Here is a 20,336-nt window from a genome sequence, read left to right as displayed (position 1 = left end):
TCAAGTCGCAAGGATGGAGACGTTGCGTTCGCCATTCGCCGAGGCATTGAATTCAAGACGCTACCTAGTTTCAACATGGCATACAAACGAAGATTGATGAAAGAATTGGTGGCACAACGCTTGCATTAAAAAAATGGACAGTTTTCGGATGGCGAAAAAAAAACCTACAAAAGATAATTTAATGGGACAAATTTGCCATAAAACCTATTTTGTAAGACCATGTTACCAAAATATTTCGACGCCCTGTTGGAAGACCTTCGGGCAGTTGGTTGCAACTTCCGCTATTCCTGTCGAGAACATGCTTGATGACATGTTTTTCAGTTTTTTCTTAGCTTTACTTATTAGTTCCTTCTCCGTTTTCACCACAAAATTGTTGGAGTAGAAAAAAGTCAAAAGCTGTGCGATGGAATCTTTGTTGGAGCAAAGCACAGTTTCGTAGAGCTCGAGAAGAAACTCGCAAATCGAGTAGCGACAGCAGTCGGGGCAGTCGACTTAGTAGTTTCGTAGTAGTTTCGCCATGAATTACGGATCAGTGAACAGTACAACGCTTTTAGGCAATACGGGTCATTCAAGTCTTTGGCTATTTTTGTTATAAAACCTAATTGTCGGTTGTCGGCTTTAGCAATTATAGCATTTCGATGATTAGCATATGAAAGCTTTTTATCTAATAAGACGCCTAAATCACTTATTTGCTCAACTCTATTGAGCACAATAACTCCAATCGAAATTTATCTCCATCTCAGATAGCACTGGAACGTTGTGGGTGTAAAGACGTGTAAAGACTTGAAATATTCGAAAAAAAATTAGACAATTTTTTGGAAAAAGCCATTTTTTTGGGAAAAAATTTCGCTGAAAAAAGGTTATATGAAAAATTAAAAATCCTTTTTCTCAATTACGTATTTTTTTTAAATTCCCAAAAATATATTTATAAATAGCCCAATTTTCAACAAGTCGTCCATACATCGGAAGATGGGCACTTTTACAGGAAAAAAGTTTTTCTAACAACAACTTTTTCATGTTCTCTTTGAAAAAAATACAACTAACCCTAACTTCGTTTAAAGTCAAGAAAGCGATATAGTGTATTAGATAAAGTTTTAGATCTTATTAAAATATGAATTTTTGTCGAAGACATCAAGTTTCTATCTGTTATAATTTTTGGAATATAAGACAAAAAGACTCCTTAAAAAAAATTAAGTTTTGCTCGTAACATTTTGGTGTGTAAATTCTCACGTTTGACATGTTTATAAATAGAGAAAAATTAGCAGAGCATGTAAATTGTGATAATCTATATATATAAAAATGGAGTGATGTCTGTCTGTCTGTCTGATTCTTATAGACTCGGAAACTACTGAACCGATCGACATGAAAATTGGTATGTAGGGGTTTTTGGGGCCGGGGAAGGTTTTCGTGATATTTTGAGACCCCTCCCCCCTCTCTAAGGGGGGGGGCTGCCATACAAATGAAACACAAATTTCTGCATTACTCGGAAATCAACCAAGCAAACGAAACCAAAGTTGGCATGTGAAAGTTTTAGGATGCAATAAATGTTTCTATGATGCTTAGACAGTCCTTCCCCCACTCAAAGGGGGTGCAGCCATACAAATGAAACACAAATTTCTGCATTACTCGAGAATTAATCAAGCAAATGAAACCAAATTTGGCATGTGGAGGTTTTCGGATGCAATAAATGTTTCTATGGTGATAAGATACTCCTTCCCCCTCTCTTAGAGGGGGCTGCCATACAAAAGAAACACAATTTTTTGCATTACTCGGAAATTAATCAATAAAACGAAACCAAAGTTGGCATGTGAAAGTTTTAGGGTGCAATAAATGTTTCTATGATGGTTAGACAGTCCTTCCCCCACTCAAAGGGGGAGCTGCCATACAAATGAAACACAAATTTCTGCATTACTCGAGAATTAATCAAGCAAATGAAACCAAATTTGGCATGTGGAGGTTTTAGGATTCAATAAATGTTTCTATGGTGTTAAGATACTCCTTCCCCCTCTCTTAGAGGGGGCTGCCGTACAAATGAAACACAAATTTTTGCATTACCCGAGAATTAATCAAGCAAATTAAACCAAATTAGGCATATGGAAATTTTAGGGTGCAATGAATGTTTCTATGGTGGTTAGATACCCCTCCCCCCTCTCTTAGGGGTGGCTGCCATACAAATAAAACACAAATTTCTGCATTACTCGAGAATTAATGAAGTAAATGGGCGGGACGAAGTTTGCCGGGTTAGCTAGTTTATACATAAAAATGTTACGAATTAAACATTAATAGTATTTTTTCGAAGAAAAAAAAAGAAAAAGTTGTTGTTCGAAAAACTTTTTCTCTGTAAAAGTGTCATTCTTCCAATGTATGGGAGACTTGTTGGAAATTCTAAGGGCTATTTATATCTATTTTTTCAGAATTTTAAAAACACATGTTTTCGAAAAAGATGAATTTTCATTTTCAAATCCTTTTTTCAATATTTTTTTTTTTCAAAAATTTGTTTGATGTTTTTTAATGAAAACCTAAATAATTTCCTACATTTCATTCTCTGACCAACTTTTTGTAGATCTTATAGTTTATAAATTAAGATTTTTCGAACAAAAGTTGTAAAAACTCAAAATTTAAAAAAAAAATCACAAAAAAATCTATCAGACCTACAAAATGTTTAAAATTAAAATTGATTTAATAGAAAGAATAGAAAATAGGAAATAATTTAGGTTTTAATTGAAAATTATCAAAGAATTTTTTGGAAAAAAATTTAATTGAAAAAAAAAATTTGGAAATTAAAATTAATTTTTCTCGAAAACATGTGTTTATAATTCTTAAAAAACAGATATAAATAGCCCTTAGAATTTCCAACAAGTCACCCATACATCGTAAGATTAGCACTTTTACAGGGAAAAAGTTTTCCGAACAACAACTTTTTCATGTTTTTCTTTGAAAAACTACTATTAATGTTCAATTCGTTACATTTTTATGTATAAATCATCGCATATTAAATGCTCTGCCAACTTTTCTTTATTTAGAAACATGTCAAGAACATGTCAAACGTGAGAATTTACCTACAAAAATGTTACGAGCAAAACATTATTTTTTTCAGAAGTCTTCATACAAAAATTACTTATTTTCCTAAAACTATAACAGATGGAATGTTGACGTCTTGGACAAAAGTTCATATTTTAATAAGAACTTAAACCTTTGTCGAATACACTATATCGCTATCTTGACTTTAAACAAAATTAGGATTAGTTGTATTTTTTTCAAAAAAAACATGAAAAAGTTGTTGTTAGAAAAACTTTTTCTCTGTGAAAGTGCCCTTTTTCCGATGTATGGACGACTTGTTGAAAACTGTAAGGGCTATTCATAAATATATTCTGAAATAAAAATACGTTTTGGAGAAAAATCAATTTTAATTTAAAAAAAAACTTTTTTTCAGCGAATCTTTTTTCCAAATCAATTTTGGTATTATTTTGTGAAAATTTAAACAATATCCTACATTTCATCCTTTGACAAGAATTTTGTAGGTATCATAGATTTTAAGTTATAAATTTTTGTAAAAAATTAAGAAAACAATTTTGGCTTTTTTCAAAAAGTAGTCTAATTCTTTTTCGAATATTTCAAGTTTGCAAAGTTGCTAAAATGACCCATGTCTTTACACCCACAACGTTTCACTACTATCTGAGATGGTGCTGCCAACTCCTAAGACGAGTTGGAATGAAATTCGTCATATACTACGTCTACTTGAGCTCTAGCTTCCTGTCGTGCAAAACAAGTAAACGAGAGATCCAACAAATTAGTTGTAACCGAACGACCATGAACCCATGTTGGTCAGGAGAAATATAGCATTTCGCTCCAGTAAGTATGCTTTGGCTTACTATTATTTCGAACAATTTCGATGCAGCTGACGGACTCGTAATTCCACGGTAATTCCGAACATTTCGCCTATCTCCACTTTTGCAAACGGGAAACAGAATAAAGTAATAAGGAACACCGGGGAAAGTTGAAATTCGGAGTAAGTTAAAACGGAAATTATAACTTTTACTAGGAATTGTGGATTGAGGTAATAAAAATATATATAATAAACATTATCTTTTAATACACGTTATGACAGCCATTACCTGAATGCCTTAACACAATCCATGCCTTTGTTTAGTTTTCCTTTTACCGTGAAATCAGAACAAACATTTTTGCGCGCTGACTCAATCGGTCCGAAAACACTGATTTTTTCAAAAATATCGCCTGAATTGCACATCATGTAATCAAATAGGGATAGCCAAGTGTAGTGGTTTTGAAAACTAAATTAAAAAATCTTTTTTCGTATAGCTCTGAGCATTTTAACTCCATGTTTTTTTTTCAAAACTGGGGTAAGTTGTAACCAGTCAAAATCGACCGTTTTTCAAACATTGTTGCAGATGTCGGACGTTTTTGTCGTTGATTACTATATGAATGAATGATGATAAATTTAAAAAATAAGAATCATTCATACTTCGTTCCTCAGTATGTTCTACATAATTTATGAATACACAGACCTGATATAAGTCAAATTTGTTAATTTTGCAATTAGAAGTCGTTCAAATATTACGTAACGCAATGTGTTTACTATTTTAGACTCACTCTTCCCTACATAGCATGTAACAAATGGTCATTTGCATAAATATGCTTAGATCTAGTTGGATTTATTTCTAAACAAGTTTCCACTTGTAAGTATTCTTGATGATATTGTTTCGAAAATAATTTCTAGTATGTAGTGTCCATTTTGTGTGTATCATATTACTCCCCCACATCTCACGTGTACTAAAACCCTTTTTTCAAAATGTTTGTATGTAATTCTCTCAATTTAGTGTTTCATAAATCAGTTGTAGGTAGTTCGAGAAGCAAAACCGCATATTAAACTCATGATAGTTCCGTGTTCCAATTTACCCCGCTCTACGTGACAAGTTGATACAATCATATGCTAAACATTTTTAAACTTGATTTATTTTTATCCTAAGTCATCTGTCATATCTTGTGTATGCCGCAAACAGATTCGAATTTAGTGATTTAGGGATTTTTTTAAGATATCTTTCAAGTTGTACTTCGAAAAAATCGTTTCAACTTGCCCCGGTGTACCTTAATGCAAGAAGAGTTGATTGCCATCAAGAGCTTAAGCAGGAGTTAATCACAAGGTTCATCCATGAGAATGATTTTTTTTTATTTTTTATCTTTACTTATGTCTATTTATTTTCTTGAATTTCGATGAAAATTGAAGTTAAATTTGTTCACTTAACCAACCGGCAATGTTTTAAATTGGTGTTATTGTATGAATAAGAAAAAAACTGTAGACGGAGAAAAAAAAATGAAAAAAATTTGGCTATAGCGGTCTGAGGTATCACATCATTCTGGAGAAGGGGTTCTTGTCCAAAATAATTTGAGAATCCCTGATCCAAAACATCAACCGGACAACAACTAGCACATCTAGTATATGCGTGAGTATCTTCACTCCTTGCGATCTTCACACCCACAAACGCATGAAAATGAAAGTTACGAATTGTTCATTACAAAAGGGTATGCAAAGCGTTTTGTACTTCTGGTATAGTTTGCTCTTCTGATTCATCCAAAATTCTGATCAATTGGTCAAGAAAAATGACTGAACGTATCAATATGAAACGCCATTCAGGGATTTTGGGCATACCCTAGGATGTCATTTATTATTTATTACAGTAGATTAAAAAAAATGCCCTCTTTTTGAAGCTGTTGGATTTAGATTTGTCCTCTGTTTCTGAAACGTGTGATTTGTTTTCGAAACACTTTTCTACAGTGTTCATAACTGATGAGCCATCGCGTCGAAAGCCGAGAGTGTTGCAGCGAAAGTTTCAATAGACTTGCGGTCATTCGTATAGGTGTTCTGTATCAACAATATGAATGAGAAATCTGCTGAATTCAACATTGTCATGCCGGGTGTTCGGGTTCGATTCCCGTTCTGGCCGGAGGATTTTTCGTCAAAGAAATTTCTTTCGACTTGCACTGTGGTCACGCGTATTCAAGAGCTTGCCCCTCGGAATACATTCAAGGCGTGTTATTTGGCTTAAGAAATCTGAACTAAGTATTAATAAATGTCGCTAATTAATGCATACGTTGAGACGGCAAAAGTTCCACAGGGAACGTTAACGCCATTCAAGAAGAAGAAGATACTTAATCCAATTCAGTATTCGAGTTCTAAATCATAAATTCTAAGCTTTGAATATTAATTTTGAACATGACATTGAAAATTTAAAAAAATCTAAACACAACATCAATCTTAAATTCAAATCTGAATAACGCATTCCTGCGTGACCTGGCAACGTTTTGACCCACTAAAAACGTGTTTTCATGTCACACGATTTCCAAAAAGTAAAGGATGTCAAAGAAAAATTAAGAAAATTCGCAACAAGAATCATCATTTGGGGAATATACTTTTGCGACCTGATAATACGTTATTTGTGGTTTCCGACTCTTGAACGTTATTGTTGTATTTTCAGCTACATTTCAAAACATACAATTTTTTTTCTATGATTTGTCAACAATTGATGAACGTAAATTTCGTAACTTTCTAGGGGATTGGGTCAAATCTGGATTCTGAACTTCAAACACAAACTAATGATTCTATATATCTATTATTTCTGGATACAGAAAAAAAAGATTTACATCTGCGATCTATGTAAATCTACATATTGTACAAATTCAAAAATCAAAATATATAATCAAACCTCGATTATAAAATCAAAAAGAGTATAAATATAGAAAACCAGACCAGCAATTAAATTTAAAATAGACGTCGTGTTGTTAAAATATTTCCGAAAAAAAAATGGCAATGCATGTTTCACTTCGTCGAAAGGAACCAATTTTCCCACTTCCGATCACGCGAAATACTGGTGTTTTGTTCCTAATTTGTTTTCAAATTTTACTTTCATCCAACCATAGAACATTCATTTTAGAAACATGTATTAGTCATGGTGTCGCAAGCCACAAAAAAATAAAAAATAAGTGGTGTCAAAGACCCGACCGCATTGTTAACGTAGGACTACGAAATTATAACTGACGAGAAACAAACATTATTGAAATTCAACAATGTAACTCTTTAATGCAAACATTTGATAGCACCGATAAGGGCCGATGAATAAATGCTTCCATTGAGCGAGGAACCCAAACGTTTCGCGAAGTTATAACCCCGATTTGAGCAGATTTTCAAATTAACTCTCAGAATTAAAAACACTGAAAACACTGGATATCCAAGCAGTTTTCAAGAATCGCTTAGCAAAATTACATTTCCAATGCTCCCAAAAACAATGCACTAAAGAACACTCAGAATGGTAACAGAAAATCCAAACTGACTCGGATGTGTAAAACGTCGACAACAACCTCTGCGGAAAAAATTTTCACCGGCAGTTTTCCACCAAATAACGCAGCTCTCAATGTACAATGGTCCAGGAGATGCATTTAAGTGGAAATTAGCATTTAGAGCTCGACAGTTATTCTCTATACAAAATCTGTCTTAGACAAAGTTGCAAGTCATCTACATCAGTTACATCAGGGTCCCCATGAAAAAAACTGTTTTCTTGCTCTAACTTTTAGAGAGACTAAGACTTTTAGAGCTTACTAATATTAATGTTTTGCGATGCACAACTTGTCACCATCGCTACTTCACTCAATGTTATTGATATTTATTCCCAAACAATACGCTCTCTTCAATTTTTTGTCATTCTTTCTGGGGCAAACATAAACAAATTTTATTGGCGGCATTTGAAAGAGCATATTTTACTCTACATGATGTGTGATTTCCAAAACTATGTTATTTTTCGTGTTTGAGTAAATTTAAATTGAAATCATGAATTTTCGGGTGATAAAACATCAATTACTTTGAGTAGGATTAAGATATTGACATGTTCTGCATCGCAAAATGTTGGTATTGATAAGCTCTAAAAGTCGTGCGAACACAGTTTTGATGTAGAATTTGAAATATAAAAGTTAAAGCAAAAAACCCCGTTTTTTCATGGTAACCCTAATGACACTTAGAAAAAAAAGAGTTGATTCGATTATATTAAAAGAGAGAAAAAAGTTTTGCTCTACAAAGTCGTTTAAAATAACTGGTGCAACAACATTGTAAAACTATGTTTATCTCTATTTATAAAGATAAGGAAGTTAGATATTTTATTTCTTCGACAATTTAGGTCACTCTATGTTTGATAACATAAAAATGAGCGCTCTATCATATGTAAAAATTCTGTCGAAGACAGTTTTTATCTAACGAATAAATACAGGGAAACTTCGATATAACGTACCCTCGTCATAACGTACCCTCGATATAACGTACATTTTACCTCGATATAACGTACACATTTTTTTTTATCCCATTTATTTATTTATCAGGCTCATTAGCATTTTATCTGTAACAGAGCCGGGTTTTTATCGTGTAGATGTACATATGTTTATTTTTCTATAAATTGTAAATTACACAGTAGAAGTAGTAGCCATTTAGGCGTTAGGTTTTCTGTTCCATCACATTATGGTAAATTACACTCTAGTAGCCATTTCGGCGTAAGGGTATTCTATCTGTTCTTCCATTGTTCAGCAGACCGGACAGCGGAGACAGTTGATATTGATCATTGTTGGGTTATTTATAGAACAGCAGCCCGATGTTTCTTGCAGAGCAGAGCAGTTGTATGGATGAATCGATCTTTGTTCCACCGTGGATCGATTTCCATAGCTGATGATGGTTGCGTGGACGTAATTATTCTATAACAACACAAAGATGGTCAATTGAGGGCCCTGAGTTTGAACTCACGATCGATCGCTTAGTAAGCGAACGCGTAACCAAGTGGCTACGAAGACCCCCATAACGTACACATTATCAAAGTCCAAAGGAATAATTTTTTGAATATTTTTTTTTCTGAAAAAAATATGAATTATATGTATTTTGATACTAAAGCTTGTGTTGTACCTTCAACCAATCCCGAAATACAACTGTTTTGTGATTCCGGATTCTAAATGAAACAAACTTCAATCAACAGAACGAAGGGAAACATCATGAGAAAAGTTGGCTTCGTCCTCTAGTTTAATTTATTCATCAACCTTACTCAAACACGGGGAGCACCCGTGGCCGAGTGGTTAGCGTTAAACCTAACATGCCGGGGGTTCGGGTTCGATTCCCGTTCTGGTCGGGGGAATTTTTCGTCAAGAGATTTCCTCCGACTTGCACTGTGTTCACTCGTATTCTAGAGCTTGCCACTCAGAATGCATTCAAGGCGTGTTATTTGGCATAGAAATCTCAACTAAGTACTAATAAAAATGACGCAATTAATGCTTCGTTGAGACGGTGAAGTTCCTCTAGGAACGTTAGTGCCTATTAAGAAGAAGAAGACATCCGCTTTGAAATAGCCGGCTTGGCGCAATTTTACCCCAAAAAAATCATGAAAATTAATTGATCGACCGGAAAAAGCCATCAATACGACAGTCTGAAAATCTCTAGAATTCAAAACTTCATCATCATTACACCAATAAATCTGAACACGCTCCTGAATTCACAGAAGCTTTCTTCTATCTGAAAATTCTAAATATTCGCTTCTGATTTCTTCGGATATTATTTCAGAATGAATTGATTTTTATAAAATAACTCTGTAGTCGAAAGTTTTGGTGGCCCTGAAAAGGACCACTGGGTTTGTGTGGTTTTGTAGTAGCAGTTGATGATGATGGGTGATGATACATTCTTGTTCTCGTGAGAACAATACACGAAATTTATGTCAACGCACGTGACACAGTCAGTATGCATCGTGAATATTCTTTTCGTCCTAGACGACACAGTGTGGCCCGACCCGATTATATATTTGTTTCCCCGCCACCGTCATCTATCTGATAACGCATAAAATTAACAATCCGTATGTGTGATTCAATAAAATGCAATCAATCTCCACAACACAGTATGAAAATCGACGCGGTACGTCCTATTTAATGTTTCTCTTCTGCTTGGCTTCTATAATATGCTATGCTCTGCACTATGCTTACTTCATGCATATTCTGAGAATGCATTCTGAGGCGAAAATTTTAGCACGTCCGTTCAATACGTAATACGCAAAATAAAAACTGTGATAATATGATGATGATGGCCCACCTCATACCCCCACAAAGGTTTGAGCAGGACGATTTATCTTATAGATAATATTTATTTAATAAATGTTCCTATCCATATTGAAATCGACATAGTCATAGTCTCAACTTCAGGCCCAAAGTTTTTTTTTTCCAAGGCATGTTAAGAAAATTCCCAACCCAGGAAGATCCTTGACTGATTGAAAATTGAATCCAATATCTGAAAGTTTCTACTTAGAACATAAAAGAGATCTGCTACAATCAAAAATGATCGATTCAACCATCTGATTGGTCAGGGCGAGCGCAATATTTATAGTGCTTTCATGACCATCCGACGACATGCATCAACCACTGACCAATCTTGATTCCGATGGACTTTTATATTTACAGATTTTGCGATATCACCAATATTCATAGATTTTTGTAATTCAATTTAGTTTTCTTTCTGCTTCTGCAAAGCAGTTCTTGAGCCATGAAAAAAAGTTTTTGATTAAAAAAGTAACACACACATCACTCATTTTATCTTTCGCAAGTGATTGTCATACCACGTCGTTCAGCCGTCAAACAGGTATTAACGCTCTCATCCTTGCACCCCAAACGTAACACTCTCGTTTCCTTAATTTTAAAATTACACTCTCGCAAAGATGCGAAGAAATGGTGGCTACCATACATATACAGGGTTTTCCAACTTTAAATTCCGAAAGTAAATTGAAATAAAACACAGTTAGATGTGTTTTGAAACGATGAAACTTTTATTTCAAATTAAAGTTTGGTTTATGCCATTATGTGTGAAATACAACATCATTCAAATGTCCACCTAGGGCTTCCTCGCACACCTTGATCCGGAACAGGTAATTTTCGATGACTTTTCGGCACATATGGGGTGGTATCTCGGTCATAACTTCACGAATGTTGTCTTTCAAATGTTCAAGAGTTTGCGGAGAGTTGGCATAGACACGGTCTTTCGCATAACCCTACAAAAAAAAAGTTCAGCAGGTTCAAATCGCATGATCTGGACGGCCAATTGGCATCACCAAAACGCGAAATTATGCGTCCCTCAAATTTCGTTCGCAATATGGCCATGTTCGGTCGTGTTGTGTGGCACGTGGCACCGTCCTGCTGAAACCACATGTCATCCGTATCCATATCTTCAATTTGTGGCAAAAAAATCGGTTAACATGCGGCCATAGCGCTCCCCATTCACAGTTACCGTCTCGCCGTCCTCATTTTCAAAGAAATACGGCCCGATGACTCCACCAGATCATAATGCGCACCAAACAGTGACTTTTGGCGGATGCAATGGCCTCTCAACAAGCATGTGTGGATTTTCTGAGCCCCATATACGGAAATTTTGGATGTTCACATAGCCACCGAGCTCGAAATGTGCCTCATCGCTGAAGAAAATTTGATGCGAAAATTCAGCATTTTGCTGCTGTTGTTCGTTCACCCAATCGACGTATGCCCGACGCATTCCATGGTCACCACGCTCTAATTTTTGTACCAGTTGGACTTTATATGAATGTAGGGGCAAGTCCAAATGCAAAATTCGCCACAATGATGTGTTTGACAAGCCCAATTGCTGAGCACGCCGTGGAATCGAAACATTCGGGTCATCCTCCACACTGGCAGCAACAGCAGCAATATTTCGGCCTGTGAAACCTGTGCACATTACGATGATGCACAGGTTTTACAATATTCGCTACGGATTCAGTTTGTTCGAATTTACGCACTACATTAGCGATTGTGTGCTCTGTAGACCGTCCATGACGACCAAAATCCGTCCGTAATGCTCGAAAAACATTTGCCGGTTTTTCATCGTTTTTATAGTATAATTTAACAAAATTAACACGTTGTGCGATGCTAAAACGATCCATATTGTAAAATGGCAGACATTCAACTAACGATATGACGCTTTGGTTGACAGCTATGTCAAACGGTTGTCAGCGCAGGGCTGTATACTTTCGGAAGCCCGAAATGGAAAACCCTGTAAAACACAAATTTATGCATAAGTCGAGAGCTAATCAAGCAAATGGAACCAAACTTGGCACGTAGAGGTTTCAAAAGGCGAGAAAGGTTTTCATGGTGATTTAACACTCCTCCTCCTCTCTAATATAATACCCCATTCAAATGTATCAAGAATTTGATATCTATGATAGTACCCCTCCCTCCTCTGGAAGGGGGAGTTGAATCCCGTAAAAATATTACGCATATTCCGGCCAAAACGGCAATTGAAAATTTTCGGACTCTGATGGAAAATAGGAAAATTCGAATAATTTAAGATAAGCGTTCCATTTGATGTTTGCGCTAACGAAATTAGATCTACATTTTATTATATTTCCTGTATCGGACATTTTTTTCCATGTAACGGAGAAACATGTTATTTGAACGTAACTGAAAAATCTTGAACGAGAATTGTGTCTGAAAATAATTTGATATAATAGTATCGAGTTTTGGAAGAAGTATGTACTAGGAAATATATAGTAAAAGGAAATGGTAATGTGTCAATAAGAAGATCAATCAACGAACTGTTCCGCGATTGGACCCACGATTGGACGTTCGTTTAGTGAGAGAACGTGAATGTTTGAAGGTATGGATAACGAAAAGTCCAAAAAAGTTTTAGGCTGGACGAAATTTGCCGGTCAGCTTGTGGAGTATAAATATTCTATTCAGTCTATACTTCGGAATCAAAATTAATACAGAATACAAATATGCTGATACTAGGAACGGAACATAGTGCCCATCCAGGAGACCTCGTAAGTTTATACAAAACAAAGATATTATCGGTCCTCGAGTACGGTAGTTTTGGCTTCCGAACGGCAGCTAAGACTCATATTCTTAAGATGGAGCGAATACAAAATCGTTGCTTACGTAATGCTTTAGGTTGCATGCAATCGACTCATACGATGAGTCTTGAGGTTCTGGCTGGAGTACTTCCTCTGCCTCTTCGATGTGTTCTTCGATTTATAGAATTATCATACAGATATCTCATTCGCTGTAAGATTATGAACCCATTGGTAATTGATAATTTCGAAGAACTTCTTCAATTGAATCCAGAGTCAAGATTCACCACCTTATATGTTGAGTTCCGTACACAAGGATTGCAACCTTCGCCAAGCATCATAAACCAAGACTATCTATCGTACTTCTATGATTCCGCTGTGAATTTCAATTTAATCATGCATCAAGAAATATGCGATATTCCAGAACATACACGTTTTGTGATTATCCCACGGATGTTTTCTTCGAAATTTGGTGAAGCAAGTTTTGGTAGAATGTTTTTTTACTGATGGATCATGCATTAATGGCTCCACTGGTTTTGGCATATTTAACGAAAACTTCAGTGCCTATTATAGATTGAGAAATCCATGCTCGGTGTACGTTGCGGTAATGGCTGCTATCTTTCACGCTTTGGAGAAAATTGAATCCTTGTCGATTGATCACTATTTTATCTATTCAGATAGCCTCAGCTCAATAGAAGCTATCCGTTCGATAAAACCTATAAGAGCCTCATGTTATTTTCTTATGAGAATAAGACTGCTCTTGGGTGAACTAGTGGGGAAATCTTATAGGATTACATTAGCCTGGGTCTCAGCCCATTGCTCCATTACAGGTAACGAGAAAACGGACTCGTTAGCTAAGCTCGAGGCCTTGGAAGGCACCATTTTTGAGCGACAAATAACCTATCATGAATTTATTTGTACTCCTCTTAGCTATGTACTCTCCAATTGGCAATTGGAGTGAAGATAATATGGGTCGCTGGTTCAAGGGATTGAATGTAAGTTGGGACTTCATTCGCGTGACGTCCCGCCTCATGTCTAATCATTACTTGTTAGATGCACATCTGTATCGCATTGGGATCGTTGATAGTAATATTTGCTTTTGTGGTGATGGTTATCATGACATCGAGCATGTGATCTGGTCGTGTAGAAACTTTCATTTTGCCAGGGCTCATCTATCGGATTCACTCAGGACACTAGGAAGGCAATCTGACTTACCATCCTGACATACCATACAATGACATACCATTACAATCTGGTTGGAGACATCTTAGTTAGTCGCGACCTCAACCTTATGCTTTCCCTTTACCAATTTCTCAAAAGAAATGATAACTCTGTTTGATTCCTTCCTTCCTCATCAAACCAAACTACCCCACTCGCTCCATCCTAGTCCTGAATCCTAATCCTGTCCAATTAATCTAGTGTTAGATTTAGTTATTACTGAATTGTTATTCTTAATTATATAGAAATAAAGTTATATTTTAAGGTGAAATTTGACTCTGTAAACGTTAGATAATAAGTAATTGAGTCTGATTAATAAACGTTTTTGGAAAAAAATAGAACTGAACATTCAAAAATACTCGCATATTGTGTTAAAAGTTCATTTGCGTTCCGTGACAATGTGAATCTAAATAATTGAAAAATTGTTGCCTGTAGAACTAAGTAATCCCTTCGTAGAAGAAGTTTGGTAAACATCGTTAGAAGCGTATTTTATTTTATATTGCCCCTTTTACAACAACCACCGAACTCTCACCCACGCCCTGCTCATCCAATGCACCATCAACTTTATCCTACGAAAGTACGAAGGAAACCTAAAAACAGATGTGCTCCGAATTTGTCTGCCATGTAACAGTAAGGGATCTCGCGAGGGTTTAAGAACAAATTAAAGAGATAAGTATTTCTTACCATTAACTAGTGCTCGTTCATAATTTGCCGTTGGCACACAAACAAGAAACACCACTCCCGGCATCGCTGACACTAATGCGGCGACGTTCCTTGTATACACTAGGATTTGCTCCCGTGGCTCCTGTTGCTGATGATGGTTTCCTCACACGGAAGCTGTTGTTGTTGTTCCCTAGTATGCGTCAACGTAAGCCCCGAAGCAGCCGCTCACTCAAACCAGCTGCCAGAGTTCGGCCTGGCTGCACATTCTTAGAGTAAACTCAAAATTCATTCAAGGGTTCTTCCGGAACCGGAAAGGGCACCGGCGGCTTTCTCGATGCTTTGCTGCACTTGCTGCAGAAGTACTTGGTGTGGAAAGTAGCCTCGGTATGTTTGTGTGTGAGTGGGAATATGTGCCTCAGAGGTATTTGTTTGCCTCTGCCAGAAACTGCACGCGAGCACCGGAAACACAGAACTTCATACGACCACTCGCAGCCGCTACTGCCACACTACGTGTTTAGCTGTGAAACATTTTCACAATTAGTAAACCTTAATTACATTGCGTTATGAGATTAGGAGGTAGTATTAAATATCCTCCGGTTGAGTAAAACTATTCCCTCCCGCGGAGCTGTAATTATTCGGTTCCGAGCGACACACTCCAAGCAGCAAACCATTAAAAGGAACCAATTGAAATCTACCTATCAGCTTTCTAAAGCATTCATTCATCCGTACACTAACCTCAGAATTATGAGGAAAGCTGACAAATAATGGCACAACATTAAACGCCACTTTTCTGCGGTTCTGGATGATGCATTAGAGTACTTAACGATGGTATCCTCATCAAGGGCCCTTAATGATAATAATGGAGCAATAGTTTCTTCAAGTGAAAATATACATATTTCACTGGCACTCACTAAAAATAGTACAGAAACAAACAGAAGTTTAAAGTAAAAGTAAAAGTTTTTTCATCACTTTCATTACACATCAACCGTTTTGCGCTCCTATCACTCTTCCTGCCGTTCCTCCAACAACACTTGTCTCTCCCGCCTGGCGACAGGATCCCTTTGATCTTGTTTCACACAAAATAGTGGCTTTCTACCTTACTGCAGAAGCCTGAAATCCAACAGGGGAAAAACAAAAATCACAAACTATTCACTAACTGGAACAAGTGTCACAATCAGGAAAACCCGTTCCTGAGCATCCAGTTCACTCTTCATCCGGCTGGATGTTGAATCGGTCAAGAGGTCCCATATGAACCCTACGTGGTATGCGGCGTTGCCACTCGGGCTGCGGTGGAGTCTTCTGCCCGGTTCTCACACACTCACCTACACCCGTTCTGTTGGTTCCGGATAGGGCATGGTAACTAAACGCTTTTCAAACGAAATGCGATTAGCTTGGATGGCTTGTTTGCTTTTTGCCCTTCCGGAGGCGGTGATAATTACAGCGAAGATTAAAAGTGCCGTCTGTTAAGTAGATCATTTGCAGGTCTGCTGCTGGAGGGCGCCCAGTTTCTTTCGATTGGTAGTGTACTCTGTCTCTCCTCCGGTGGGTGATAAGATATTACGCAGGTGAGAGGGCTCGGAACAACCTACAGCGGAACTAATTAGAGCAATAAAGTGTTTGCAGTGGGACCAAGTGGAAGAACACGATGGAAGAACGGCGTCGTGTTTGAGTTTGAAGGGTCCTTTCGAGATCTCGGGACACTCGGGCAGATTGTACTCCTGAGAGCTTTTCAAGATAAAATAGTTGCGGATGACAGGGATGAGATGTTCCACCCGCACTATGTGATGTACATTATAAAAACAATAATGAATGAAATCATAATGATGTTGAATGCATTGAAGGGAAAAATTAACCTAATCTAGTCTAGCTATCGGTACCAGATGATATGTACCGAACTAATAACCCAGCTTGAAATTTTCTCTTCTAAACAACAGTATTACATGGTAATGAATTGTTGAAGATTCCAAAGTATAATATTGGATGATTGTGCATATATGTAATAATAAAAATCAAATGCTACCAATTCAGATAGGAGTTCATTTTTTTTTTTTAAATTAATGCTTTATTCTGCAAAAATGGTTACAAATTTAATATTCAAAGCATTGCCCTTCGCTAGTCACAACTTTTCCAATCTTTCTTGCAATTCACGGGTCCCTTTGCGGAAATAATCGGCCGGTATGTCGGCTAAGCAAGAATCGATCCAATTTTTGACTTCATCAAAATTGGAGAAATGCTGGTCAACCAGGCCATGTTGCATCGATCGAAAAAGGTAGTAATCGGACGGAGCAATGTCTGGAGAATACGACGGGTGGGATAGGACCGGTTTCGTGACATGCGGCCGACGACGCATGTGACGGATCTTGATCGAGTAAAGCCTCCAATTCTTCATCTTCAAACTTTTTTGGCGGTCCGGAACGCTCTTTGTCTTCCAAGTCAAAATTATCACTTTTGAACCGTGCAAACCACGTCTGACACGTTCGCTCAGTTTCAGGAGCATGGACACCATAAACTTCCACCAAAATGCGATGACTTTCCGCAGCTTTTTTCTTCTTATTGAAATAATGAAGTAATACTCCCTGAAGAAACACTCTCGTTCGTACGAAATTCGACATATTCGAAGTGGCAAAAAAACTATGTTGTTTACGCTTCAACTTTTTGACATACACTGAAAAAGTCGCGCAATGACGGTAGCTTCCCAACGAATGTCTGGAAATTTGATTCACTGGAATAATAATCAAGTTACGCCATCTGTTGTAAAACCGAAGAAACTTACCGATACACCTAATATATTGTGGCCTAACTTAGTTTCTGTTCGAAAGGGCTTAGTAAAAATAGTCATTAGAAAGCAATGTATTTCATTAAAAGTATTTTTCCTCGTTGTAGAAAACATTTCATAACTTTTATCATTCTTTTCCGTGCTGCATCGATCGAAACAAATGTTAAGCAGAAGACGCTTTGTCTGCTGAGTACGAGTTTCCTATTCGAGATAAACTTTTAAGACTTTACTATGCTAAAGGTACAATGATCTGATTTTGATCAAAAATACACCGTTTTGATAACTTGTTGCTATTATCATGAGAACCATCGTCAATCGGGGAGTAGTGTCAATGGTTCATGAGGTTTGTCAATGGTTCATGAGAACCATTGACAAACAATCGGGGAGTAGTGTCCAAGCAACGACCGCGTAGGACTATGAACTTTTTGCATTCTATTCACCTTCACTGAATCAAATAACCTATACCTCTCGCATGATGCAATGTTACATGCTCTTCACCTTAGCTTGTATTTTAGAGGCTTTAAAATTAAGAGTTCGCAACGTAACATTTGCGGAACCGACCCCATATAAGCTGAACCAAGCGACAAACGCATACAGTGATGCTTCTGAATCCGAACGCTTTTTTATCCGAACACTTTTTCATTACATTCAATATTATGCCAAAACCATGACATTTTTTGCATGTTGAACTAATGTGACTGATAGTTACTATTGTGCCAATTTAGTTCAGTGTCAAACATAGTACCTAGCTGTTAACAAAAAAAATAAAAAAAAATCAAAAATCAATGTGAATTTCACAAACCCATGTCCGGAATAAAAAGCACATTCAGAAAATGATTTCAAATCCGGACGGTCAAAATTTGACGATAAAATTTCTCATTGAAGGAGTTGCATAAGGGTATGTCAGAAGCCTTAGTATTGAGTATGGAGTGGTGAACAAAGATTTTCGATCCGGGAAGCTGCAAAACTCTTCGGTATACAGGACGGGGTCGAATTTATGACCCGCTTGTATGTACGTGGGTAACTTTGTAACTTTGTAGCGCTGTCTCACATTATTAAAAATTTAAACCTCTTCCTGTTGACCGATTGATCCGAAACTTGGAACACACCTTTATCTCTGCAGTCATTATAAAACTGCGTATTTTATGATCTCCAAAATCCAAAATGGCAGATTTTATATTTTCTCTAAACCCCATCAATATGAGTATCAAATGAATGGGCTAGATTAGTAGAATACAATTATTGATGAAAAATGTAAATCCAAGATGGCGGCCGCTACAAAATGGTGGATAACACATTTTCTCAGAACCCATTTACATTTTTCATAAATAACTGTATTCTACTAATCAAGCCCTTTCATTTGTTATTCACATTGATGGGGTTTTGAGAAACTATGAATTCCACCATTTTGTGGCGGCCGCCATCTTGGATTTATATTTTTCATTAATAATTGTATTCTACTAGACAACTTCAACAAACCCAAACTCGTACCGATTATGTGTGATTTTCATGAAGAAAAATCGATTTGCATTTACTAGTTGCGTAAAAACACCCCAAATTGGACAAACCAAGATCATTTACCCTACTACAATATAAAAACAACAAAATAAAAATAAAAAAGCCCATCATCACCAAGATCAGAATAGACATGATAGAGATAAATACAAATTAGAGAAAAAAAAAAGGAAAAAATTTCAATTGTCTATACAATATAATCCATTCAAAAAAAAAACTTCGTCAAGTACAATATTCAATGAAAAAAATAATAAAAAAGACTGCATGAAACTGCTTATATGAATTATCCGTTCGTATGAAATTTCATCAGTAAAAAATTTCGTCATAAAGTAAAAAAAAAAATCATTCAGCTGTTAGGAAAACACAACCTTCACGTATGAAATACAGCTTCTCTTCAATTCTGCTATTGTTGTTGCACGTTTAATATGTCTTGGCATCGAGCTGAATTCATCGCGTTTCTAGTGTTAAAAATATGAAAATCACTTCCTCTTTGAACTCGATAAAAAGTAAAAATTCGCTTCCCTTTTCCGATATTTAAGACGTCTTTTAAAAATCTAAAATTTTCACCAAGTTCCAAACCCCCTTACCCTTCAAAGTGACCTAATTAATGGATGCTATTTTTGAAATGGAAATGATGGATCTATAGAAGTTGAGAAAGGAAGAAATCAGAACAATAACTCGCATAGAAAGACGTTTTTGGCCTGCTATAATTTTCATATTTCAAGGGGTTGCCGGCTTTATGAAATCAAAAAATCATTTTACCCTTTAAATCGATTCTTATTATATTCGATAAAATATAAAGTAAAATAACAAAATTTCAAAATTTCCGCAGACACAAATCCAAACGCATACGAAAGATGCCTACCAAAAACTTGTTTCCTCAACTTTTCATATTTTTTTTCTTATTTTTCCGAATTGGCCGTGAATAGAAAATAACCTCCTAGCAATGATTTATAGCTTATTCTTTTCGGTACTAAATAATCTTCTATTTGAATTTAAAACATTCAAATTTTCATAATCTCAATTTTTTTCTAAAAAATGTACATTTTCCTAAAAATTCACGTTTTTCAAATGGTGGAAACTTAATTATTTCTTTCGTTTTTGTAAGTCCACTCAGAAGAAAAATCATAATTAAAACCCTCTTAGCCAAATTACCCAAAATGACGGGACTATCAAAGTGACGTTTTACAATTTGTATGCCTACCAAATGTTGTAGAATTTTCGAACTCATTTTTGATCTGTATTATAGTGACCTTATAGTCGACCTTATGGCTGGTTCGTCAATCGGA

At 36.3% G+C, this 20,336-nt stretch overlaps 2 protein-coding genes across 9 annotated transcripts in view; one reads left to right on the top strand and one right to left on the bottom strand.

Annotated features, from left to right (window-relative positions):
* LOC129774822 (uncharacterized) overlaps positions 1–16,127 on the bottom strand; it is a 93,873-nt gene extending 77,746 nt beyond the window's left edge. Inside the window, exons 1-4 of one of the 2 annotated variants that reach the window (XM_055778823.1) lie at positions 16,079–16,123; positions 15,735–15,866; positions 15,492–15,666; positions 14,778–15,274 (exon numbers count right to left, since the gene is read on the bottom strand). In XM_055778823.1, coding sequence (XP_055634798.1) covers positions 14,778–14,841 — 64 coding nt within the window. In that variant the 5' untranslated portion in view covers positions 14,842–15,274; positions 15,492–15,666; positions 15,735–15,866; positions 16,079–16,123. Of the gene's footprint in view, positions 1–14,777; positions 15,275–15,491; positions 15,667–15,734; positions 15,867–16,078 lie in introns of both variants that reach the window. The other variant, XM_055778824.1, reaches the window with a different exon arrangement.
* LOC129774820 (uncharacterized) overlaps positions 1–20,336 on the top strand; it is a 676,155-nt gene that overhangs the window by 428,114 nt on the left and 227,705 nt on the right. The gene's annotated exons all lie outside the window — the stretch shown is intronic.

The sequence above is a fragment of the Toxorhynchites rutilus genome, chromosome 3, assembly GCF_029784135.1.
Source record: "Toxorhynchites rutilus septentrionalis strain SRP chromosome 3, ASM2978413v1, whole genome shotgun sequence".
NCBI classification, from domain to species: domain Eukaryota; kingdom Metazoa; phylum Arthropoda; class Insecta; order Diptera; family Culicidae; genus Toxorhynchites; species Toxorhynchites rutilus.
This window is presented reverse-complemented; position numbering and strand designations above follow the sequence as displayed.